General features: G+C 37.7%; 3 protein-coding genes across 3 annotated transcripts; all 3 read right to left on the reverse strand.

Annotated features, from left to right (window-relative positions):
* Positions 1 to 1,398: 1,398 nt before the first annotated feature.
* Positions 1,399 to 7,721, reverse strand: septin3 (septin 3). The gene is made up of 10 exons (XM_077719475.1): positions 7,571 to 7,721; positions 5,831 to 6,232; positions 5,113 to 5,241; positions 3,600 to 3,681; positions 3,326 to 3,463; positions 2,933 to 3,050; positions 2,589 to 2,684; positions 2,409 to 2,505; positions 2,259 to 2,310; positions 1,399 to 2,122 (listed from the first exon to the last, which is right to left on the reverse strand). The coding sequence occupies exons 2-10, from the start codon at positions 6,228 to 6,230 to the stop codon at positions 2,002 to 2,004; spliced, it is 1,233 nt and encodes a 410-aa protein (XP_077575601.1). The 5' UTR covers positions 6,231 to 6,232; positions 7,571 to 7,721; the 3' UTR covers positions 1,399 to 2,001.
* A 3,476-nt stretch (positions 7,722 to 11,197) lies between these two features.
* Positions 11,198 to 14,181, reverse strand: smim45 (small integral membrane protein 45). The gene is made up of 2 exons (XM_077719136.1): positions 13,885 to 14,181; positions 11,198 to 12,710 (listed from the first exon to the last, which is right to left on the reverse strand). The coding sequence occupies exons 1-2, from the start codon at positions 14,146 to 14,148 to the stop codon at positions 12,471 to 12,473; spliced, it is 504 nt and encodes a 167-aa protein (XP_077575262.1). The 5' UTR covers positions 14,149 to 14,181; the 3' UTR covers positions 11,198 to 12,470.
* A 5,332-nt stretch (positions 14,182 to 19,513) lies between these two features.
* Positions 19,514 to 24,573, reverse strand: serhl (serine hydrolase like). Its single transcript, XM_077719810.1, has 12 exons — positions 24,366 to 24,573; positions 23,927 to 24,064; positions 23,185 to 23,298; positions 22,731 to 22,772; positions 22,632 to 22,651; positions 22,455 to 22,529; positions 21,970 to 22,076; positions 21,798 to 21,877; positions 21,662 to 21,696; positions 21,513 to 21,589; positions 21,341 to 21,428; positions 19,514 to 19,781 (listed from the first exon to the last, which is right to left on the reverse strand). Exons 1-12 carry the CDS (start codon positions 24,421 to 24,423, stop codon positions 19,641 to 19,643), a joined length of 975 nt encoding a protein of 324 aa, XP_077575936.1. The 5' UTR covers positions 24,424 to 24,573; the 3' UTR covers positions 19,514 to 19,640.
* Between the last annotated feature and the right edge of the window lie 791 nt (positions 24,574 to 25,364).

Below are 25,364 nucleotides of genomic sequence, written 5' to 3' on the forward strand. Positions count from 1 at the left end.
AGCTATGGAAAGCAATACACAGAGAAAAAGATGTCACTACATGGCATTCCATTTTCTCAGAAGGCTTTGCATTTGAATTTTTTTCCTGCTCCTCTCTCTTGGTCTCTCCTACTTCATTCATTTTCCATACTGCTTATCCTCCGCACTTTCCGAGACAACTGCGTACAGTTAGCAGACACCCTATATTGGTTACCAGCCAATCGCAGGGCACCAGAACAACAACCATCAGGCTCATAACTTGTGACAAGTCCATGTTTTGAGGTGCGGGAGGAACACGGTAGACCCAAAGAAAACCCACGCAGGCACAGGGAGAACATGCAAACTCCACACGGGAAGGTTGAAACCCAACAGGGATTGAACCTTCAATCTCAGAAGTGTGAGGCGGACATGCTAACTAATTTGAAGTAGTAGTAGTATTTTTCTCCTCACACTGTGACCAGAGTACTTCAGGAAAACTGAACAAAGCTTTTAAATAAGTTTTAAATCACACCCAATGTTAGGGTTAATTTAAATGAAAACACGGTTAAATCAAAACAATTCCATGGGAATGTCATTTATTAAATAAATTCCAATAAATAAGACAAGCAACAATCATAACTCAATATTGTTTTAAATTTTATATCCATGTTTTACAGCACCTTGGAAAAGTTTTAAAATGAAAAGGATAAGCAATCTGTTAATTGTGTGCCGCCAAATTAGTCAGGCATAACACTGTTTTATTCCAGATATTGTATTTAACTTAAAGCATGTTCAGAAATGATTGATTGGTTAGGCACACAAAACATTTCAATTATAGCATGCACAAGTAAACCAAAAAACCAAATCATGTCACACCGATTATTGAAAAAAATCCCGGAAAACACTGTCTTATTTGTATCAGACATGCCTACACAAATCAAAATTATGTAAATTCTCATTTGTCTAAAATAATTATTCAATTCATTCATTCAAATAACCCCACTGAAAACCTGTTTGATGTAATTTCCAGTAGTTTTGTCCTAATGTGTCCATTACAGCATAGAGTTAATTGCAGGTGAGTTTACACTTCAAAGACTGTGTAAACCAGGGTGGGCAAACTAGTCCTCGAGGGCCACTGTGAGTGCAGGATTTTCTTCCAAAACATCCAGCACAGACACTTTGTCCAATGAGATTTCTGCATAGAACAAAAAGCACCTGACTGCAATCCACTGATTGCACTTGTAGGACACCAGATTAGTGCAAATGTGTCCTTTTTATGGGTTAGAATGAAAACTTGCATCCACTGTGGCTCTTTGTGGAATAGTTTGCCCACCTCTGGTTGTAAACACTTGTTTGTTATGTAATACTGTATTCTTTTTAAAACCCATCGGATGATGGTATTTTCATCAATTACCAGTGACTGCAGACAAATATAACAACAAAATAGGTAAATGGAAACCTCAGAATCAGGCCCAAAGTAGAAAAGAAGAGGGCTGCCACCAAGTGGTAAAGAATAGAATGCCCGTTCTTTTCTTTTTTTTTTCCTATCAGAAAAGAATAGTTTAACTAAAAAGCCCTTATCTTCTTTTAGTTGAATGCTAATAAAATGTATCATAATGCATTTAACATGTATTAAATCCATTAAACTATTTAATCATATTAACTTGGCACAAGTTTGAGGACTTTGCATTGATTAGTGTGGATATTTTATATTCCAAAATGGACATTTGTGGTCATATTTTCATTTAATTACAATGGCAAATGTAATTAAACGTCCTTATGACACAAAAATGAATAAATAGTTAAGCGTTCTTGTATGTCCATCTGTCACCAAACATCCATAAAAATGACTAAACGAATTATGACTGATTTAAGCTTTTCTTCTGAGACACACAAAAAATAAAACAACAATAGTAATTTAAATAAAACTGAAATGACACTGATCGCTACACATTTAGGTGTGTTTTAAGCATGCAGCAATGGCAGTTATGATGGCATACACGGCTATCAGTGTCACTAAAGTTGTACAACAACACTGACTGGTCACAGGTTACTTTCCGGGCCTTCAACTGGGTGCAGACCTCCGTTCTCGTGGAGTCTCTTAGCACGGAATGTTTCATAGTGTATGTTATGAGTCACCTCCTTCAGATCCTGTAAGTGGGACCTTTGTACACAAAAAGATAAGTTAAAAACAAAAAGAAATTAGCCCAAATGTAGCGTATTCAATCATCAAGTTGAGGAGAACATTCCCGCTTGCATCAATTTAATGTACTGACCAATCAAATGGAACTATTTTTTACCTGATAAGGAAATCCCTCAGCTGGGCAAACTCGCAGTGATTTGGATTTTCAACTGTAACAAATCCAAAAACAGAATTAAATATCTTTATCTGCATTTACATTTGCATTGGCTGAGGGTGTAAATATTCGGGGGAAAAAATGAGCGCTCACCTTCTACAACTCCCCATGCAGTCTTTCTCCCCAAAACCCGCCTGCTATTGACTTGATATTCTTTGTCACTGCCCACCACAGCAAAGGGCATGGCCTCCTGTTGACACCAAACATTTCCACATGGTTTCACTGACCGCCGCGGGCAACATTTGCGTGAGTCTTATGTATATGATGACTTACTCTAATCTTGTCGTTGTCGCTCTTGTCCTCCATGTCTTCGTCAAACTCTTTTTGTGGGTAAAATTCAATGCCATTCATTTCCAGCTCCTTCTTAACCTGCATCACCAAAAAAAAGAAAAATAAATGAAGACTTTGAGTTGAATATTTTAAAAGAGCCAAACCGCATGTCCTCACAAGGTTCGCGGGGGATGCTGGCACCTATCCCAGCAAACTGTGTTTAACCAGTCTACCATAAGTGAATAAACTGCTCAAGTTTTATTGTGAAGAGAACCATTGTGTATGACAATTAGCATTCTGAATGTACAAACCCACACTAAGCAGAAAAGGTAGGAAGGTCCACTCACCCGTTGTTTGAACTCTTGTCTCTCTTCGGGGGTCATGGTGTCGGCTTTGGCAATCACAGGAATGATGTTGACGGAATGACTCAAGCGTTTCATGAACTCTATATCGAGCTGTCGCAGTCTGCCGCACACGGTTGAGAGATGAAAGAGCAGAATGTTGGTTGGAGGACACAAGCGCTAATAATCCCGATGACAGACGGAGGTACGAGAAATGAAATTGTCATGTCTCATCTGTCTCATTAACCTTCAATGTTCTGAGAATTGAAAGTTCTCATAGTCGCAGTTTTATGGATTACACCCAATTTCATACACATCAGATTTGCAAGAATGTATACAGATGGCATGTATGAATGTATACTTGGAGTAAAGTTAGTCCAGGCCAAATGACCCACTTACGAATGTCCAGTCGGGGAGATGAAATATAGGCAGCAGTGCACCCTTGTATCTGGGATGCGCTTCTTTCTAGTAATGTTCACCTCCTCTTTTAGAAACTTCTCATACTGTTCATTGATGTACTTGGAAATGGGTTCCCAACTGCGAGCAGATTAAAAAATAAAACAATTTGCAAATATAGTAACTAAAAAAATGAGTCCTTTAAGTGCAATACTAAACTAAGTGTTTCAAGTTTCAAATAGTGAAATGAGAGTGTGTGAAATGGCAAGGCACCCACCAGTTGTTGTTATTGATTAGGTCTCCAAAGCCTGGGGTGTCCACAACAGTAAGCTTCATTTTCACACCGCCTTCTTCAATAACTGCATACACAGAATCAGAAAATAATAGAGAATATGTTACGATTAAAGAACAACTTGAGAGCATGACTGGCCTCAAATAGCATCACACACAGTAATTACATTATTTTATGAACTCATTTTTCTCTCATTGACAGGTGATGGACATGCAATCCTTTTTTTGTCAACCCTCCCATTTGATATGGATTGGGCATCTATCTCCTCATGAAAAACAAATTTAAATTCACAGCATAACAATGAAAATATCTCTATCATTGTCAATGATATATCATATGGACAGGGTTATAATCACAGTTGTTTGTGATTATTTTCCTTGTTCATGGTATAGGAAATCCATAGATCAAAAAAAGCTTAACATTATTGCAAAACTCAACAGAAATATTCATGAAAATGGCCCATCCAAGCAGATTATCACTGATTTATTACCTCTAACTCCTCCATGCTCTTAATCACGGGGTGGTACTGTATAGTTTACATCCGCCTGCCAATCCAGTGATTGTCCCAGAAATGTCTGGCTTAGCGGAACACCCAAAGCATTAGCGGGAAATATTTTCAGTCAGCTTGTAAGCAAATGCTATAAGTGTCCGCCTTCATGTCAATGTCTGCTCAGAAAGTTACTCAGTGGGATTCAAGGCAAAAGATCCAGTCATCAATAAACTTACAGAAATAAGGTCAAAACTTTCAGCACCGGACAGCAACCAACACACAATCACAATCAACAACACTGGATTTGCATGGGATGGATATTAAATACCAAAAAATATTATTTAATTTCACTGGTTATAGTATTTATTTTAAAGTCATTTGCTTTTCTCATAGCCTTTTCAGCAATGACCATCAGCTACGATTTTTTTCTTTGCATCATTGCCTAAAGCAAAAATTCAATTCAAGTCATTAAAGTCAAGCCTTGTAACATATTTGATGTGATTGTCTGCCAGAAAAGCTTTTCCTCATTACCTTACTTATCCTGCTTCAAACACTGTTGTTATGTGTTTGCTATTGTGCAGCCATCTGTTATTTTATTAGCTTTTCCTTGGACATTATTACACCTGCTTGTGAATTCACTCAATACTTATAAAGCAACTTCATGACCAGAACAACAGAAAAAAAAGTCAAAGGCACATACACACTCCTATAAAGATATCAAAAGATATCTATAGTCCAATAAATGTTTTCCTAAAAATAAATACATCAAATAATGGGCTAATCAGACCACCCATACAAAAGAAAATAAACAAACTTCGTGGACAAAGGTTAAGAAGGATGGAATAATAGTCAAAAAGTGTTTAAAGATAGATTAATCAGCATTTTTGGCACTTTGTTAAAACTCAGATTGTCTGGGTTCCTGCATGACCTGGCAACTATGTTATTTCCTCTCTATAAATAGAAATTCTGAGTGTCTCTGCGTGTGTTTGTGTGATTAAGTGTACTCACCGTGAGACACTGATTTAATTTCCACAGTTTTGGGGATCTTGTCATCACGGGACCACCCTGCACTCCTCCTGCTCACCTGGGACTTAAATAAAGTGTTCACCAGGGTCGACTTTCCCAGACCACTGTGACCTGAGAGCAGACACAGTAAAAATAATTATCTAAGGAGTTGGTTTAAAAATAAAAGAAAGTGATATTGACAGTAACATATTGGTAGGCGTGGTTGCCAGAATTATACCATCAAAACGGTAACACAGTAAAAAGTTGACTCTCATTTTGACAAATTACTATAAAAAAAGAACTAAATTTTAACTTTAGGACTATAAAAATTGAATATGTACATCTTCCCGATTTTTTCAGTGAAAAAAATTATCAGTGAATTTGTAGGTACTGAGACACTATAACATATATAAATGTATTTTGCTGCTTTACCTTTTTATAATAGCAATATTTTGGCAACCACAGTCACCAGTATTTTATCATGAGTTTAACAGATAGTTTTGTACCTAAAGTACAGTACAGTGAAATATTTATGGTTCAACAGAGTCCATTTGGTTGTAGAATATTTTCCTATGTAAAAGAATGGGGATTAAACTCAGACGTCCAATCAATTTTGATTCATTCTTTGCCAGCCTCTCCAAGTCAAAATAAGGTGTACATCTATTGGCCAAAAAGTCAACAACAACTACATTTCCCACCAGGTCACGACAGGCACACTTACCCACAACCATGATGTTAAAGTCAAAACCCGTCTTCATGGTTTTCTTCCTCATCTGCTCGATGATGGTATCAATACCAATGTACCCCAGAAGAGTGGACCCTCCACTGGTACTGTTGGAGATACTGTGACCATGACCACTAACGTGTGCCGCACCGTGACTTCCGCCATGACCCAAGGCGAGACCGGTGCCGTGAGAGCCTGCGTGTCCGGCTCCGTGACTTCCAATGGGTACCGGGATGGAGCTGGGGGGTAGGGTGGTGGACACGCCCACTCCTCCAAGGCCTCCTAAGCTTTGGCCTTGAGGCGTGAAGTGGTTGGAGGGGGAGGGAGCACACACATTAGGGGGCTTGGCAGGGACGGCTGGTTTGGGTCTCACTTCTGGAGGGACTATGTCTGACATGTCTGTAGAGGAAAGAGATAAAATTACTATTTACACCCAGATAGTTGACTATCACATACATGGAAGTACGCCAGCAGAACAACAATGGGCCAAAATTGTCCCAATGCTTTCTTTAATGTGGCCTGTTAAGTACTTCCAAAATATCATTTACAGATAGGCAAATGTTTGATTGTTTTTTTTACATAGCACAATTATACTCTGTTTTGTGCAGTTCTAAAGAAAGTGTTTTGATTCATTGTTTTTCTTTGCTGCAGATTAAGGTTTTATTGTAAAGGGTGTTAGCGAATTTAAGCATTGTGCTCGAGCTATTCCTGTTTTAGGGCAGTATTTTTAAGGAAGTTAAAATGTTTTTATTCAATGTTTTTTTAAACTCCTTTTATGTATGTAAACATATATTTTGCCTTGTTTGTCATACATTGTCAGAATGACAGTAAAAAAACTAACAACTAACATTTATGAATGTTTGGAATCTTCCAGAAACCTAACATTGCATGTTTTTGGTGGGTGGGCGGAAATCACAAAAACCAATAGAAAACCCACACATGTCATTTACCATGCAAATACCTCAAATCCCAAAACTCAGAACTGTGCGATACAAATATGAGAAACCATGTTGAATGATGGATATTCAAATAGAATGCAGTGTTGATGGAAATCAACATTAAAGCATTGCTTAAATTAAATTAAAAAAACACTACCACCATTTGATTAACATTTAGTATGAGGTCTGGTAGTAAAAGTTGATAAGAATAAGTACACTACCTTGAGACATGGTATTAAATACACGGATACGCAGACAAGTAGGGCCATCAACACCACTTGGAGTGGGGGAAAAACATTTGCATGTGAGCTGAATCAACTAGTACAGTCTCACAGACGGTACAATGATATTAATAACAACAAATAAGAGACAAGTGAAGTGCAAGCCATTCGGCTGTCGGCCGGCCTTTCTTCCAGGGCAGCCTGGTACACAGGATGCCTCTCTCCCAGGCTGTCACGTCACATTAACGACGTGAAGAAACCACGCAGTGGACTGTGCTGCCATTTGACACACATGCATGCACACACTACCGCATGCTGAGACGAATCAAATCGAGCACCACATGATAATGTGGTGAGTGCAAACGTGAAAATAGCGACTGTTTTTCTTTCCCTCAATACACACAGACATCTTACGTAGCTAAAAGAGAAAAGCTCCGATTTAGCACCCCTTGTCCATTCGGGTTCTATTCCACACCATCATCCTAGCAGGCTACATCAGACCCTATTGTCCCTGTCGGTGGACGGCGTAGACGAGCGGCCGATGGGACGAGAATGCAAACAGATGCTATGTAACTAACCTGCAAACACGACGTCCGATGCTAACGTGGCCTCACTTCAACAATGGAGCTCCCAATAGATGAGAAGCAGCTTCTCTTCCTCTACCCTCCTTCCTTCCCTGTGGCTTGGAGACCACCCTGCCCCTCCTTTCTTGTCTTTTTTGCTCCGTTACCAAGGCGACACAGGATGAAAGAGGGCGTGGGAAGATGCGGTGCGCACGCGCAATGCGACCACACCCCTAGGGACATTTTTGCCATCATTTACTAGAGTGCTTGTCCTCATTCAAAGGCCACAAATGGACAAACCTTTATTACTAGTTTCATGTAGTATATATTTTTTGGGAAATTTTAAGTAATTAAATAATTAACACATGGACTGCCATTGATGGCAATGGGGGTTTAATCTAGATTAGAATTGAACTATTTCGCCTAGAGTGGTTAAGGACCAGTTTTGACACTCATGGTCTAATCCATATAAACTGGGAGGGCTAACCACGATCATACAGCACGCAGTAATTACAACATTTTATGAAGTAATTTGCTATCTTAGAAGGCAATACATGTGCCATCAACAATGTCCATTTGCTGCCAACCCTCTTAGTTAAAATGTATTGGACTTTTTGTCATTTTGTTAACCAATGAGTTTAGTAGAATGGCAAATATAAACCTTTTTACTCTTACTGCAGCAATTGAATGGCTATTTTACGGCTCACTCTGGTTTCACCAGTTAGGGGCAGTATAAGACAGGAAGATATATTGTTTATCGCAACAGCGCTAATATAAATTATTCTTGGTGGAGGATAAAGAATACATGAATGAGATGATGGTTATATTAGTCTTTGCCCAATAAAATGTTTTAAAAAAATCAGATATTGCTCTTCTTATCATGCAATCTTGATTATTTCCATGATCATTTTAAAAAAATTGATTAATGTAACCTGATATAGTTTTAAAGAATATACTTCTTTGTTCTTATTTGTGCCATAATGAATTAATTCTCAAACCAATGTTTTTGTAAATCAACATATCTGCCAGACTGCTAATAAACATTTCCTATCTGATCACACCACCTGACCATGATTGATACCTACTTCATTTCTATTCCAATCTCTCCATACTCACCCTCATACACTGAATCTGGGTAATGAATGCTGACGTAATAAGGCTCCTCTGCAAAACAAGTCCTTTTGGACAGCCCCAAAAGGTCCTTGTCAAGGTTTGATGGATGTGGCCGGAATCTCACGATATCTTCATGGCAGCGGGTTCCTTTTAGAAAGTAGCACTCTTCATTGACATTTGCTGTTGAGGTTCTGGTGATTGGTGCACAAGAGGTTTGAACAGGATGTACCAGACATGTCTTAGAAATGTTTCCTTTGTACATCAGCCAGGGAGCTTGCATTGTTCCAGCCTTGTCTGTTGATTGACAGCCATTATCCTGATCGACCTTGACATGAGGCTTGAACACAAAACTTTTCTTCTCGTGTTCAGTGTTGACTGATGTGTCTGATAATGTCAATTTCGTATTTTTGACAGATAGATCCTTTCTTGAGGGTACTCTGCAGGCCTCCATGCTGACCACAGATTTAAGATGAGCTATGTTCTCACATTGCATTTTTTCAGATTTTCCAGATAGATGATAACGCTGCAAAACCTGGTCTTAAAATATATATAAAAGAAATATTAAATGTTGTGTTTTGTCTTTATTTTTCTCATTAGTTGTAAGCCATTCAACTATACCTCTATTAGAGAATTCCAAGGCGTTCGTCTTTGGAAGACAGATAAAAGATGGCTTTGCAGGATGTTGTCTAGTCATTTCTCCATCATATCGACATGCGGGTGAGCAAACAGGTTCAAAACATGTCGAGCTAGTTTAAAGGAGACAAAATGATCAAGGGTATGTACCCACAGTATTTTTGGAATGAGCTTTCATGCTGTTCACTGGTCATTAGTGCATTCAGAACTTCAAACTTAAGCAATAAATTCAGTATCACAATTGTATAGACTATTTGTAACACATAAAAGTGTGCTGTAGATCAGATGTTTAAAATCAATATAATGAATCATGACAAAAACATACTGTTAATGTGTGTACACCTACATGTTATGTTAATGAAGAAAATGTATTTTAAATTTCAATATGCCTCCATTTATTTTTTTAACAGTACATTTTTAGGAAATTAAACTTTTTTTTATGAGGAGGGAGCTGTTGTTTACCTGTCATTGCCTGACTGCTTTTGATTTCTTTGGGTGAGGCCCTGGAGAGGAAGTGAGGGAGAATCAATCGCTTTTCTTGTGAGAGGAGCAGACAAAGGAAGGGGAGGATGAGAACGGTCCTTTGCTTGTTTGGAAGAGGACGACAGTCGAGGGATTAAAGGTGACAGACGGTCAAACACGTTCATTCTTCCTTTGCCTGTGCTGCTTCTTACATCTGGGAAATGAGAGGAGAGTGAAACATGGTGATAGATGAAATAAAGAAACAATGTGAGGAGGTTCGCAATTCATTCGGGAAAGAAGCAAAAGACAATTTAAATTAAATTCACAAAAAACAGACAGAAGAAAATTCCCCTAACCATGTTTCTTTATTATGTGTTCATTTCTACAACCTATCACTACATTTCTTACTCACGTATGTCTTCATTTTACTTTCCAACATTCAAACTGTTGAGCAACTCCGTTAGTAGTGTGTGTGCTGGATTATCAGTTGTACTGTGTTGTGTGTTCTTCGCATTTTACCGCTATTTTTACTGTAGATTGAGTGATTTTGAGGCATTTTAACACGTCATGTGACAGTGGTTACTATAATGTACAGGTTGTAAAGGTACAGGTTGACATTTAAGACCTTTTAAACTTTATAGAGCAAGTGATTTTTGGGTCACTATACAAAGAAATATTAGAAAATGTTATAAAATATATTTTATAGTATTAATACTATTATTTGATATAATTATGTACATGTTTATGAATTGATACAATGTTAACAAAAACAGAATGAAATGCAAATGAATAAAAACAGGAATGCACACTGATTAGCACCCTAAATGACACTCTTTTTTTCATAGTATTTAACTTGTTACATTTTGAAAACCTATAATCTACTAATCTACTTAATTTGGGTGGACCGGCTGTGAATTCTCATGTTTCCGTGCCATTGACGGCAGTGAATGTCTAATCCATTATGACTTGTGAGTATAATATTTTGCTCCCTCTCGGTCAAAATGCATTGGATGTCAATGAGTAAATGAGTGACCAGTAAGAATCATAATTTGTGGGTACAAAAGATACAATGCAATGAAATAGAATCAAATGCATTTTTTAACTCTGGTAGTGAATACACAATAATATATAACAAATCAGCCACCAACCTGCACATGAAGGCTGCCTGCTTGTTTTGAGTGCGACAATTACAGTATGATGAGGAAAGACATGGTTGGTGTTGCGTGCATTCTCGTGATTCCTCCATACTGAGCTTGCACTGTTGTTTCACACCCACGCTGCATCCATGCTCAGAGCCATGGCCTGCCCTAGACATAACACATTATCATTACCACTACTGTAGTACCAATATGACAGTTTCACAATATCACAATGGGTGACTCACCTGCAGCAAGTAGAAATCATTAGGAAAAAAAAGGATTTCTGGAGTAAATATTTTGTCATCTATGAACAAACATCAGCTTCTTTTATTAGTTACACACTGTGATCATTACTAACTACACACAGGTACAAATAATCCTCATGCGTCTCATTATGTTGTACACACCCTTCAAAAAGTTATTTAAATTGGGCATTAAAATATGTTTAACTCATGGAATTATATTCAACCAAGAATCTGAATAATAAAGAGTACCTTTTGAATTAAGTTTAAATTAAAATATGTTCATTTGTAGTGTACTGTTAACAATAGGTCAACAAATTACCAACAAATCTGTAAAAGACTTCTGAATATAAATGTTTGGTGGCCACACTTGGATGACAGTATCAGCAGCCACAATACAAGATACACCAGAAAATCTAATCCAAAAAAATCTGCTTTAACAGCAAGAATCATGCAGTGTTTTGAGGTCAATGGCTTTACAATGGCACTGCACAATAATGAGAAATATTTGTAACGATTGAATAGCTAAATTTATCTCATCAAATGACATGGGTATCTACAAACATCAGCTTTGACTATGAAATACAGCATTTTTGCCAATTTATGACATTTTACAGACCAAACTTTTAACGGAATCATGAATTTATGTTGGTGAATTTCCTCCACGTTTTTAAGTAGTGTCTTGGTTATTTTTTTTTAATGGAGTAAAATGAATTAAAAAATATATTGATTGAACAATTTTAGGTCAGAGATGGCTTTCAGAACATACTAGTGTGGTTTTTAATTAACTTACATTCAAATGAGTTGTAGAAATGTTGAATTAAAAGAATTTGGTATTGGAAAAGTATTGGAATCGGCCAATAGAAGACAGGTGTCAGAATCAGTATCAGGAGCTAAAAAAATGGCATTGGTGCAACCCCAAATTGGGTGATTTTCTCTATTTGAAGTAAAGTGAAGGATAACAACAAAAAAAAAAACACATTGTGCAATTACCTAAGTGACTTTTACAAATAAAATTGTTATACATAGATCAACAAAATATAACACTTGAAGAAATAGAAAATGTACAAATTGGCACTGGTGGACAATGTCATGAAAGTTGACATCAAGCCTTCTCAAGGACCATCATGCCCAGCCACAATCTCTTTTTGGCATCATTTACAGTAGAACCCATCTGCTTTACTTTAGTCTGATTCCTCATTGAGGGGGTGGGGGGAATACAATATGCTTGGGATCAGCAAAAAGTTGGTGTGATGGGATAAGGCTTAACAGATCATCCCTCCATTTTCTGCTATCAAGCCCCCCCCGTTCTGGTTTCCGATGGGATCATATTAGAGCATCTGTATCATCACCATGGCAGTTTACGCTGGCCACCAGCGGGCGATGCCTGTTACTTTTGTTGCTCCACGTGTGTGTGTCATGCAGCCCGGGCTCCAGGAAGTACAGGCACGCTCCGAAGCCCGCCAGCACCAGGACGGAAACCAGCAAGTAGAGTGGCACAAACCAGTCCAAGAACAACCACGACATTGTTGGAAGTCGGATGTGGATGCGGAGGGAGAGTTTAAGCTGGAGGTTGGGAGAGAAGAGAGGAAGATCACAGTTGCGCAGTTGTTTTTCTTTGCTGGACAGTCTCACATATTTTGAAATTCAACCAAAAAAAGTTCAGTATGTCATGTGACCATGTTCATACATCAAAACACTGAAATTTGTGAAAATGCCAATTATCTGTTGCACATTAAAAAAGGTTTCTGGAAAGAAAGAGAGGGAAATGCCATTTATCAATGTGTATGAAAAACACTGACAATAGCAATTAAAGCAAATAAAAGAATTAAGTAGTTTTTGCTGCATCTTCAATCTATAGAAATTGACCTGCTCCTTCTGGTGTGTCCACCTTGGCCAACAGACGGCAGTACAACACACTTGTTGAAGCTCTGTATTGGACATCATCTTTTTTGTTGTTGCAAAACTATTTTTTTTATTCTTAACTGAGTTAACCAGAATGCCAACACATAGGGCTTGTATTCTATGCCAACGCAAAAATAATGGATAATATTGTTAAAAAAATTAAAGTCTGTTTTTCCAATTTAATACTGTTCATCGTATGGTTAAAGTGATTTGAGAAGTTTCATTCATGCATAATGTAGGAATAATAAAGGAAATTCAGAATATTTTATGCAGGGAGTCAATTACTAGTGCATTTGCCGCAGGGCTCGGTTCTGGCAACTCTGTATTAAATTCTTAATGAGAAAAATATTATTGATTCCACACAGAACGTAAAATGACTTCACAGTATAGTGTACAAGTTTCATGTTTTCCCTGTGTGTTACTCATCTACATTCTAAGTGATTGGGTGGCATCCATTTCAGGGTGTACCCAGGGGTCGATTCTAGATTAAACTGATGAGGGTGAACGGGGAAAAAATGAAAGGCTAAACTATATTTACTTTAAAATATTTGAACGAGGAAATAAAATTAGAAGAACTTAGAAGTCGGTTAATTAAATACAATAACTAAATTGAGCTCCATTTAGTCTGGCGGTTCCACTGTAGTAAGTCGGTAATGCATGCGGCACCATACACATTTCCACAAATGTCACCCATGTGGAATCCAAAATACTATAAAGACAGTAAAGATAACACGCATACATCAGTACTTATATCTGACAAAATCCAAATCTATTCCAGGCATAGTAAAAGAAAATAACATAAATAAATAAAAATAACAAACACACAAGAGCTCACCTGTGCACGCAGCCGGGCAAGCGCGTGAAGGTGCGCGACTGACTCCCCAGAAGAGTCAAGTCTGCGATCAAATCTGTCCTCGCAGAGCCAGATGTGCGCGCGGCAGCTCTCAGTGTTTTTCAAACAGAAAGAAAGTGAGAAGAAGAGGACAGGTGCTCTGTGAGACACACAAGAACTGATGCTGCATCCAGCTTCATCCTCCAAGCTGACGCCTGTGACGTTCAAAGAAAGGGGTGGGGTTGCTATGACAACACCCCTGCTCATGGCATAGAGGAAAAGGAGGGTGTGGGAGGAAAATTATATAACTATCATCATTTTGGGCACGGGTGTGTATGGGGAGACGGGTGCAAGCCCTTCAGATGTCTTCAGCGTTTTCAGCTGGCCGCGTAAAATCAATTCCGCTCAATTTTACACCCAGGGCCATCATGCAATTTCTGTGAGAGGGAGAAGGAGGAGGGTTGGGGTATGTGTGTGTGTGTGTTGTGTTGTCAGACGCGACGATGTTTGAGAGTAAAGATGATTAATTATTATTGCTTGCGAGGAAAAGAGAAAAGAAGTTGGGTGGTTATTTTTAGCCCGAGGAAGGGATTCATAAAAAGCAGCAAGATTACGAGAAGGTCATAAAGACGACATTTACAAGCCAGAAATGATGATGTGACACTTTAAGGCAAGAAGAAAGCTGTGCTGGCATAATTTTAATCATTAGACAGTGTTGTGTTTTTATCTTTACTTCTTTAAAGGCTCATTTTGATTAGATTTTTTTTAGTGTTTTTCAAAATGCCAAGCACTTTTTTTTTTAAAGTTCACATCAAAAAGGTAGCTGCTTTAAATTGTCTGCTTCAGGGGTGTGTATATAGTATTGAAACTAAATACATGGTTACGACAACCACCTGTTTTTAGTTTCCAGATGTTCACCAATTTGGTATGTTTGCAAGTTTAACAGGGTTTTTTTTTACAGGCTACAAATTGCAGCAAAAAAAACAACAATAACGATAGCCATTTTGTCTACTGATCTGTTTTCAATTGAATTGACTTGGGAACCGTGCTCAGACATCATCTTTCCACCTGGTTCCACTAAGTGGAACAGATAATTATACGCATGATAATGTCAACAATAGTCTAGTGTGTGATGATTGCTCTCACCCAAGGCTGTGAGCAGCAAATCTTAGGTGTTAAACTACACATTTAGTTGCAGCTTCTCGTTATCCACAATTGGTACTACGTCACAAATCAGAAAAATAAGTGGCTCATCGAAATCAGCACTGGACAACATGGTGGATATTAGAAAATGTAGATTTGCATCTGGCTTTACACTTTTATTGATACAAAAATATTTTCTATCGTATTAATTTCAAATTTGTGGAACTTCAACATTATAAAATATTAAGGAAAAAACAAAAGATCTAGTCAAAAATAAACAAAAGTCCTAGGGACTCATGACTTTTTTCAGTTATGCGCTACGGACCTGCGGTAATGGGTATTCCAACTGACATCTGTAAAAAATTAGGAAACTTGGTGCAATTCACCCATCTGCTCATAATACTCACACTTACTCGTCAATTTCCAAAAGCACTCTCAAACACAAATGACCAACATTCAATTTTGAATCGATCCAGGGAATAATTAGTGCTGGAATCTGCCGAAACAAGATCTGGCATTTCTAGATTTATGTCTCATTGAGTTGAGGGACTTACTTGGGCCGATCTGGCATCCTACTGATGTGGTTTTGTCGTGACCAACTTGTAGAATTGGCCACAGTTGTGAAGTATCAGTATATTGCTGGAATGGGGGGGGGGGGGGGGGGGGGGGGCTCGATCTGCAGTGAGTGCGAAGGGACATCACCACCAAAGGACAACGAACGGAATCATAGTTGCGGCACGTTTGAAGTGTCCCAGATCAATGTATCACTTAACGTGCAGTTGTGACAGGTTGTTTAAGTTAGGCGAGGCTGTCGCACCACACATAAGATCCTAATGAGGTAGATAATAGTAAAAAAAAACAGGTAAGTGTGTTCAAAATAAGTTTTTGCATCTCCTGCAGTGTGAGTATTGCGCTGGGCACATTGCGATGTACGAACGAGACATTGTTTAGGCCCAAATGAAACCACCAAACTGGATGAAATCTACCAATAGTGCCATGGCAAACAACATGATGAGCACCCCTGCAGTAAGCTATGAATAAACACATTGCATGCCCAAGCCCACATCCACATTAGCTGGTGTAACTGATGAAGTGCCCAGTCTTGTCTAACAGAACAATAGTATAACAGTAGCTTATATTCTTGATGGTCTCTAGTGTCCCAAGTATTGTGGCTGACAACAAAAAGACACTTGGCCTATTGGGGCCCAAATGTTATGCTTCATTTTTAAAAGGGATGAACAGTGACTCACTGAGTGAAGCCGCTGGTGTCTGGGGAGGGGAAGACAAATCCTGCCAAAAGAGACACAGCCAACACACGAGGATAAAGTGAAGACAGATTATTTCCTGTGAGAGGACAAGAGCAGATAAAAACAAATTCACTCATTTTGCATTTTTCTGACACCTCCATCTAGAACCGCGTTAAACTGGAAGCAATACAAGTAAACCAAGATGCCTCCGACTTGAAAGATGACACATCACTGTCAGATTTCATTTTATTTTTACATCTTCAGCACTCTGCAATTTAGTCCAAAGTGTCCCACATAAGAAGATGATAGCCTCCAATAAAGAGCTTGTTGTTTTATTTGGCCACAAACTGCAACACATCTCCAATGCAAACATTATTTTATTATTATACATGTATAATTGAAACAAATTCAACACTCCACCACTAATGAATGAAATGCATATTATACTTATGTGCAAGTATCAATTATACTCATTTATCATAGAAATAATAATGCTTCTCCACACCCGTTATTTAATTGTAGCACAATTCATTATGAGTACAACTACATCCATACAAACAGAAAAAAAAATCAACAACTTTTTATTTGATTGAGGAAGACAACAATAAAAAATCTAGAGAAAAATAAAGTTAACATCTCTGAAGAATACTCACTGATCAACTAAGGGCTATGTTAAAATGGAAGAAAAAAAATCTGGAAATTGCACTTACGGTGATAAGATGCCATTAATTGCAGCACTTGTCCTTACGATGGCCGCGAGGGTGCTGGAGCCCAGCCTAGCTGGGTAGGAGGCAGGGTATGCCCTGAAATGGTTGCCAGCTAATCATATGGCACAAATAGAGAAACAAAGATTCACAATCACAGCCATTGGAAAATAATACCCTTTAAAATATGCTTCCTTTGACTCAAACTCCAATTGGTTGTTTCGGCTCTGAAGACAAAATTGTATGACCTTACCTCAAGCATGTCATTTACAAACCAAATAGTACACAACGAAAGGGGAATGCTCAAAGACTGCAGGGCATGATAACCAGTTCAGGCCTGAGATTTAAAATGTTTATTTTCTACATGAGCTTAGCAGGTGCCTTTTGCAGCCAAGATTCAAATTTAAAGATAGGCCCTACACAAAATGGGTTTGCACTTTAGAGTGATTAATGAGAAATTCTACACTATGCTCTGATTGCTAATTGATTACAGCACAAATGACATCGCAGTAGCTAAACTACTGACTGATTGGATCCGATGAACATCTGAGGAGTGTAAAATGCAGTATGTCAGGATAAATTGGGCCAACTAATTATATACTGTCAGTACAGCAGTGTAAGTGTATGCAGCGTGGTACTCACCAAGTCTGCAATGGAATCTTTGTCCACATCTTGGGAGAGTTTATCTAGCAAGCACACTAATCATTTAATTATGGCATTACGTTATATCAAAGTGTTAAATTTTAAAAGGTTAAAAACTGACTCAAGATTGATTAGTTTTTTTTTCATTAGGGAATCTCAGTTTTGAGCATGATACACATTTGAGAAAAAGAAATGTCCTTAAATGGCTTGGGTCCAATACAGAGTTTAAATCTTGAGTTGCAGTATTCTGAATTAGCTGCAGCTGATTAGGATTATCCAGAGTTACTTTAAAAATAAATTGTTCTTCAATGACCACAAAAAACTTTAAAACACTGAAATTCCTGAAACACATGAACAAGTTCCAATGTCAATAAAGCTGTAATGGTTTTTCATAAATTACCTCATTGGCTGTTATTGAGTCTGGGTGGTAGACGAACAAGAGTTGCTTTGAAAATTATAGTAGTTTTTTTTCATTGCCCACACCATGGCTTTATCAAATTACCACTTATGAGACTGAAACGAAGGAAGCATATCAATCCTACAACTTTGTCAGCTTTAATTTGATTTCATAAATAAATATTTGTTGTTATTGACAGTGATGGGTCTCCAATCCAATTTGATTAGGAAGCCTGGCAGCGATCAATCAATGTATTGGGTGACTGTGGGTAGTAATCTACATAGCCACGCTACTCTAAATTCAATTTCTTTCTCTTTTTTTTATTTCCTTCAAATTTAAATTTTTCAATTTTCCATCAAATATTCACATTCAATATTTTTACCCCAGGGTAAAGGACAAACTCTTTTGGGACCTCATATTATAGCCATTTGATTGAATTCAAACCCACCAATGGTTACAAAAGAACTCCTTTCCAAAACAAAAGAATGTCTGGTTATTATTCTATTCTAAAGTCTCACATACATACGTACACTTCCAGCCAGCTACAGATTAGACTTTAAAGTCTGGTACTAGTCTATAAATAACTGAATGATTTAGGTCCTGAATACTTAAGAAAAAAAATGCTAAGAGACTGTAAACAGAGTCAGGCTCTGAGACTTGTAGACTCAGGTCGGATAGTGGAGTTTAAAGCAAACAAGAAGCATTTCTGTGTTATGCTGCATACAAATAGAATATTCTGCCAAGACAGTTTGAAGTTTTGGCATTTTTAAAAATGCTTATTTTTATCTTGTAAGTCACATTGAGTTACCGTGTGTATAAATTGCACATTACAAATAAAGCTGGCTTTCCTAGTAAAAATGGGTCGAATAAAAATGATATAGAGGGCTGGCTGTTACACCAGCATTTTTGTTCTAGTACATGGCGGGTTTTTTTTCAGCTAATACACAAACCCAAAGAAATGAAAAATTCTGAAACGCCATGGGATATCAGCAGCTTTTAAAGAAAGCCTTCCAAGGAAAGAGAAACTGAATTCAAGGATGCAAAACGCTTGCGATGCAAATCAGAAATCCTCCACAGAGTAAAGAGGCCCGACCACCTCACTAATATGCAGCCCCAGAGCCGCTGTGGTAGTGCTGCTTTCCTCTGCAACTTGCCTTTTGATTTATTCATGTAACCTCTGAAATATTAATGGCAGGAGACTTCAAAGTCAGTGATTTAAAGGGTTGCTCATAGGCATCAGCTAGCAGGTGACTTAGCAACTGATGTCTGCTTATGTTGCACCAGTTGATTGGCCAGAAAGATCGAAAGAAAAACAAACAGACATCGCTTGGGACTATAAGAGGTTGTTTCCCATATTGACTATAGAAAAAAGAGCCTAAATACTGTAGCTCCAGGGCCTGAAATATGGGGGTACTGACAGAACAAGTATCTGTATATGGTGTTTCACCCTGAGGGGAGCATATATTATTAGATACTAGTCGGAACGCAGAAAACAGCCATATGAGGCAACATATATTTATTACAAGTGTGAACAATGGCTCCCTCAAGTAGCGTCGCAACTAGCAGCTGAACACTAAAACATTTGAAATGAGCATTATTTAATGTGTACGGAGTATAGTGCTCTTCCTACAGCTTAGTGGTGAGCCCGTCTGCTCTGACTGTCGATGATAAGACTTTTTTGTGGAGGAACTCAGATACTAGTGGAGCGACTACCTCAGGGTTGTTCAGATGGACGTGATGCCCGCCGGGTACCCTCACCACCGAGTGCTGAAGTAAAGGAAACAAGAGAAACGTAAAGCAAAAGAGATTAGCACCCATTTCCCCTTACGTGTTTACTCCTAAGACTTTTCATCAGCATGAATTGACCACATTAAATGACTTATGTGGGTCAGTTGAAGAAACCTTTAGCATAGTGCTTTTGCAACTGCTTTATGAAGCTATTTCTCTTAATGCTTGCTGACTTCCAGCCAAGCAGAATGTTGGCTTGTCTTTCTGTCTTTAACGAAGGAGCATTGGTCTGGCCTTTTTAACTGTCCATCTGTTTTGCTTTCTGCTGTCATTTTTCGGTTTATCGGTCTGACTGGTGTCCTTTCTATCCATCTGTGGAATTACTACCTTATCTGTCTGTCAGCCTTTTCACTTATCAACTATTTTGTAGACCACTTTCCTTCTTTCACTGAGCCTGTCATTTTGTCAAATGTCATTCAGTACCTTTGTCAGTCTGTTTGTGTGTCTGAATCACTCGGTGGTCATTTGGATGGTACGTCGAAAGGCCTTTTTGCTATCTATAGTTGAGGTCAAAAGTTTAAATCCACTTTGCAAAGAACAATGTCTCTTGAATTTACAATACATTCACTAAAGTGGTAGAGGAATTTTCTTTGTTTTAGAAAGAATTCCTACTGTCCTGACTTAAACCTAATGGAGAACATTTGGAGTTAATCTTCAAAAGTCAACAAATGTATAAGAACAGCAACAATTCTCTCAAAAGAAATCAGCAAAGACTACCAAAAGTGAAATGAAGTCGAAATGGCCAAAGAAGCCTATATTAGCATTGTTGTATGTATATTTTTGACTCAGATCAAGTCACATTTTATGGTAACCAATAATTAAGTCATAAAATAAGTAAACTTTATGGTTTTTTTTTACAACAATGTATTTACAATCAGGAAAAAGAATCAGAGTGTGGAAATAGCTAAATATACTATAATAAATAACCTCAGGCGAGCCATGAAATTGTTTTTCACAAATTCATGTAAACTTTTGACAACTGTGTATTAGTCTATTTTGTCGCTGTGGTTATCATCCTGCCTGCTTACTGCTCTGCCTGTCAGTGGGCCTGTCAGAAAGTGACATTTTCTTCCTGTCTATCCGCAAAGTCTTCTCAGGTCTACTTTTTTTTTGCAAAGTTTTTCTCTTGTACGCAATCACTGCATTAGTCTGATAGTCAATTCTTCAATTTGTTTTCCTGCTCCTCCTGCAGCTTAGTCTGCACCCCAAGTAATATGTGATGTAATTCTCTCGGTCGGACTAAACCTGGAAGGAAAAATCATTGCACTTGTATAATGACAAATAAAAAAAAACCCTCATGACTTTCTTGCTATTTTATCATTCTTTATGTCAGAATGTGTCTGTCTCTTGTACTGTCAGCATGTTTGCCAGTAGGTTACTTCATCAGTTTGTTAGTCATTTAAACATTAGACATGGTCAGATCCATCCGCTTTCTATCTATTATTTGTTAAGCTGACTGTCTCACTCTGTCAACACAATTACATACTCAGGCTTTCTCGCAATAAATAAAATGGAAGCTAAAACACAACAATACTTACATGATTCTGTCCATAGGCCTGCAGAAGCTCAGATGTAAATTTCCTCTGGTCTGGTTCTGCAAATATTTTCTCAAAGCCTTCATTTGCACTAAAAAAAAAAAGATGGAATGTACAAATGTAGGAGTATAACACTATGACATCCATGATTGTATGTGGCTGATAAATAACTTACAGAACTAAAAGAACAGAGGCTTGAATTCTGGAGAGCATCACCAGACTCTGCTCCAAGCTAATACGAGCAATGTTTTTCTTCATGAACAAAAGACAGTCACAGTGTATAAATATCAAATCTCAGGGGTGAAACATTCAAGAGAACCTTACCAGATTAATACGGAAGTCTCGTGAGAAGACCACTCCTGCAAAAGATGACACGATAACAATGAATTTGCAGAAGGAAGAGATTACAATTGTTCTGAATGAGAATGCAGAGAAGATAGAAAAAAAATAAAACCCAAACCTCCTTCAACTTTAACAAGACCACGTTCTAAAAGGTTGCTTGCAGAAACCTCAGACAAAGCTGGGTTTGCTCCCAACAGCCTGGAACAAAAAGAGAGCAGATCAATACAGACGCTAAATACAGTCCTTTGCACAAAACAAAAACTAGTTAAAATAAAAAAACTGGGTCATACCTCTCTACTGCTTTCTCATAGGTGTAAACTCTCTCAGTCTTTTCAGGCTGCTTTTCAAACTTAAGCATGTCATCCATCCCCAGCCGCAATATTTTTGGCATTTCATTCTGTAAATAACACCGTGTGGTTAGAGGTCAGTACTCTGTAGGAAAATAGGCTCTATCACTGATATTTGAGATAATCCACTCTGTGCAATGTCATGTTATAATGATTTAACTGTACATTGTTAGATGGAGAAAACAAAGATTGTTTTAGGGCTTTACATTGTTTAAACAAGACTCAAGGGCAGACACACAATTTAAATAGAACCTCTAAATGTGTTTAACAACCAGCCACAAACACTTGATAATAAAATTGAAATTGAATAGCAGTGGTAATCATTGTATACATGATAATGGATACTGAAAATCGCAATCAAAATATTTTAAGTTTTTTACCCAAATGTGGGGTAATTTGGGAGAGAGAAAACATTATTTTTAGTTTACCGGATCAGTGGGTAAAAATCCATAAGAGTCCAGCATGATACAAGCTTCCACCATTTCAGGAAAAAGAGCACTGAACTAAATGAAAGAAAGACAAGGTGGGTCTAAGTCAACATTGATTAGAATGGAAGGCGGCTGAAAACAAAAACAAAGGAGAAAGAGCATTTTGCCACAACTTACCATTCCAGCAATGTTACCACCTTAAACAAAGATGGAGAAGCGAACATTCATTCAGAAGAAATGTTTAGGTGGATGTGACTAATGCAAGCCTATACTCACCCATACTGTGGCCCATGATGGCAAATCTGCGCCAGTGGAGGGCTGTGGGAGTTAATTTCACAGATCATCAGGCAGCTACAGCATCTCATCACAATACAACATCCCACATTGGTTTTACTTGCCATTGAACCTCAAGGCTTCTGAACATGACCAAACAATGTGATTAAATCAATAGGAGCCTCTTTTTGCCCCTTTAAAAAAATTGTGTATGTATACTATATATACTATATATACTATATATATATATATATATATATATATATATATATATATATATATATATATATATATATATATATATATATATATATATATATATATATATATATATATATATATATATATATATATATATATATATATATATATATATATATATATATATATATATATATATATATATGTATATATATACTAACACACAAAGGCTTTGTGAAACATTGATATGACTTACTCTCAACAACTCTTTGAATATCAGCCACATATGAAGTAAAAGCATAAAAAACGCCAGGAGGACGATGTGAAGATAGTCCGTGACCTGCCAAGTCCACTGCCACATATCTGCACTCTAAGAGCAGCAAGAAGAGAGACAGATTACTGATACAAGTCCCACCAGGAATTCATCACAGGTTTCAATGCCTTTCTCGGGAATCAAAAGAGCCCGCGGAATACGGGGTGAGTCACTGCATAATTAATTTTAACAATAGTTTTCATCCTGGCCACAAGATGCCACAATAATAAAGCACCTGCCATTGATCCTGCTTTTTATTGGAAGAAAATGAGAATGAGTTTTTCTCATTACTAACATCATCATACAGTATAGATGCCATTGACCATGATAATCGTCCGGTCATGTGGTTCTTTTCATCCATCCGGTGTAAATTTAACTTAGTTTGTCACTAGTAGAAAACATTGAACAATTCATTTGTTTCCAACCCTCCCTGATCAAATGTATTGAACGTCTATCACCGTCAGTGGCAGGCAATAAGTTCATTTCAGAAGAAATATTATAGGTATTCATTTGCTTCTTTTGGTATATCTGCATATTTTTGATGTTCTCATTTGCTTTAATATTGTTTATCCTGCTTTTCGATGCCAGGGCCAGGCATGAACAGCAATTTAGAGAATGCATGCGATACAAGTTACAAGTTAGTTGTAACATTTTATATTTAATTTTTAATACAATTTGTAATTACCTTTAGGGAGAAGAGGAATGAGAGTATTGAAGGTACCACAGTTGTCAGCCCAGCCATGAATGCAGAGCACAGGACGGCCATGTTCAGGACCCCAAATTTTCCCTCTGATCTCCCCCCATGGAACTGGAACTGACAGTTCTGGAGAAAACCAGAAGATGCTTTTGAATAATGACAACAAACCTAATCTTACATTTGCTTTATAACATGTGTGTATGTGTGGGTGGGCGTGTATGTGTGGGTGGATGGGTGTGTAAGTGTGGGTGGGTTGGTGGACGTGTAAGTGTGTATGTGTGTGTGTGTATGTATGTATGTGTACGTGTATGTGTGTGCATTTTGGTTAATTGATAATGTGATACGTTTTTAATACATTGATTTTTGTTATATTTAAAAACAGAACAAATCAGTCAGCAATATGGGCAGAAAATGGGACAGATTTTACCAGTTTGTTTCATTGAAGCAGTGGACAGGTTTCTGACGTTTTTTAAAAGTCGTATCATCGAAAACACGGGGATAAGATTAGCAATTGGTTACCGAAACGTTCTAATAACTTCAGATCGTAAAAAAATGTAAACACTAGGGAGAAACAAGACAACTTAGGAGAGCAATCATACAATGTTCACTGGTGCTAGTATGGTTTTCCGGGAATGCGACGCACGTGATCAAAAGTGAAGAAGCAATTGGAATAACACGGGGACTTGCGCTGTGGCCTGACCAATCACTACTTAGTGTGGGCGGAGCTTCTCTTTCACCTTGAATAAGTTCTCTATAACTTTATAACTCTGTTACTCTCCCATCAATTAAAATATTTTTAAAGTAATGATTAATTTTGAACAAATTGACTTTGTTTTGCCAAAATTTGTACATCTGGCTTTCTTTTCATTCATTTTCTGAACCGCTTTATCCTCACAAGTGTCACAGTTCACCGGGCTTCTCTAGTCTAAATAATTATGGCACTGTTTCTGTAATTCAATTCTCTAGTACCATATACAAACACATCATTTGCGATAAAAAAAAACTTTTAACGTTTAAAAATCTTGATTTTCTGCAGTTCAACGCGGGTCAGGGAACACATTGTTTTACTTTGTTTATCATTGCTTATCTGGAATCCTGAGTGGCAATTATACATGAAGCTTCGAGGTGTTGCAACCATTATAAGAGACAGGAATGAGGGCTGGAATCGTTTGGTGATGGGATGGAAGGGGGCGTTGTATAAAAGGTCGGGTTTGGGGTGAATTGAGAGGTCATACAAAGAAGAACTGGTCAGAACTTGGACGGATCATTCCCTGCAAGTATATTTGCATCTTGTGCTGATTTTAATGTTAGAACTGGAGTTCTGTAATTATAATGTCTGATTGTAAATGATGAGAATTGACAAAAAGATTGAAAACTTGACTTTGAAGACTAAAAAATAAACATGCATGCCTTTTAATCATGTGGC

Source organism: Stigmatopora nigra, chromosome 6 (genome assembly GCF_051989575.1).
Source record: "Stigmatopora nigra isolate UIUO_SnigA chromosome 6, RoL_Snig_1.1, whole genome shotgun sequence".
Lineage (NCBI taxonomy): Eukaryota > Metazoa > Chordata > Actinopteri > Syngnathiformes > Syngnathidae > Stigmatopora > Stigmatopora nigra.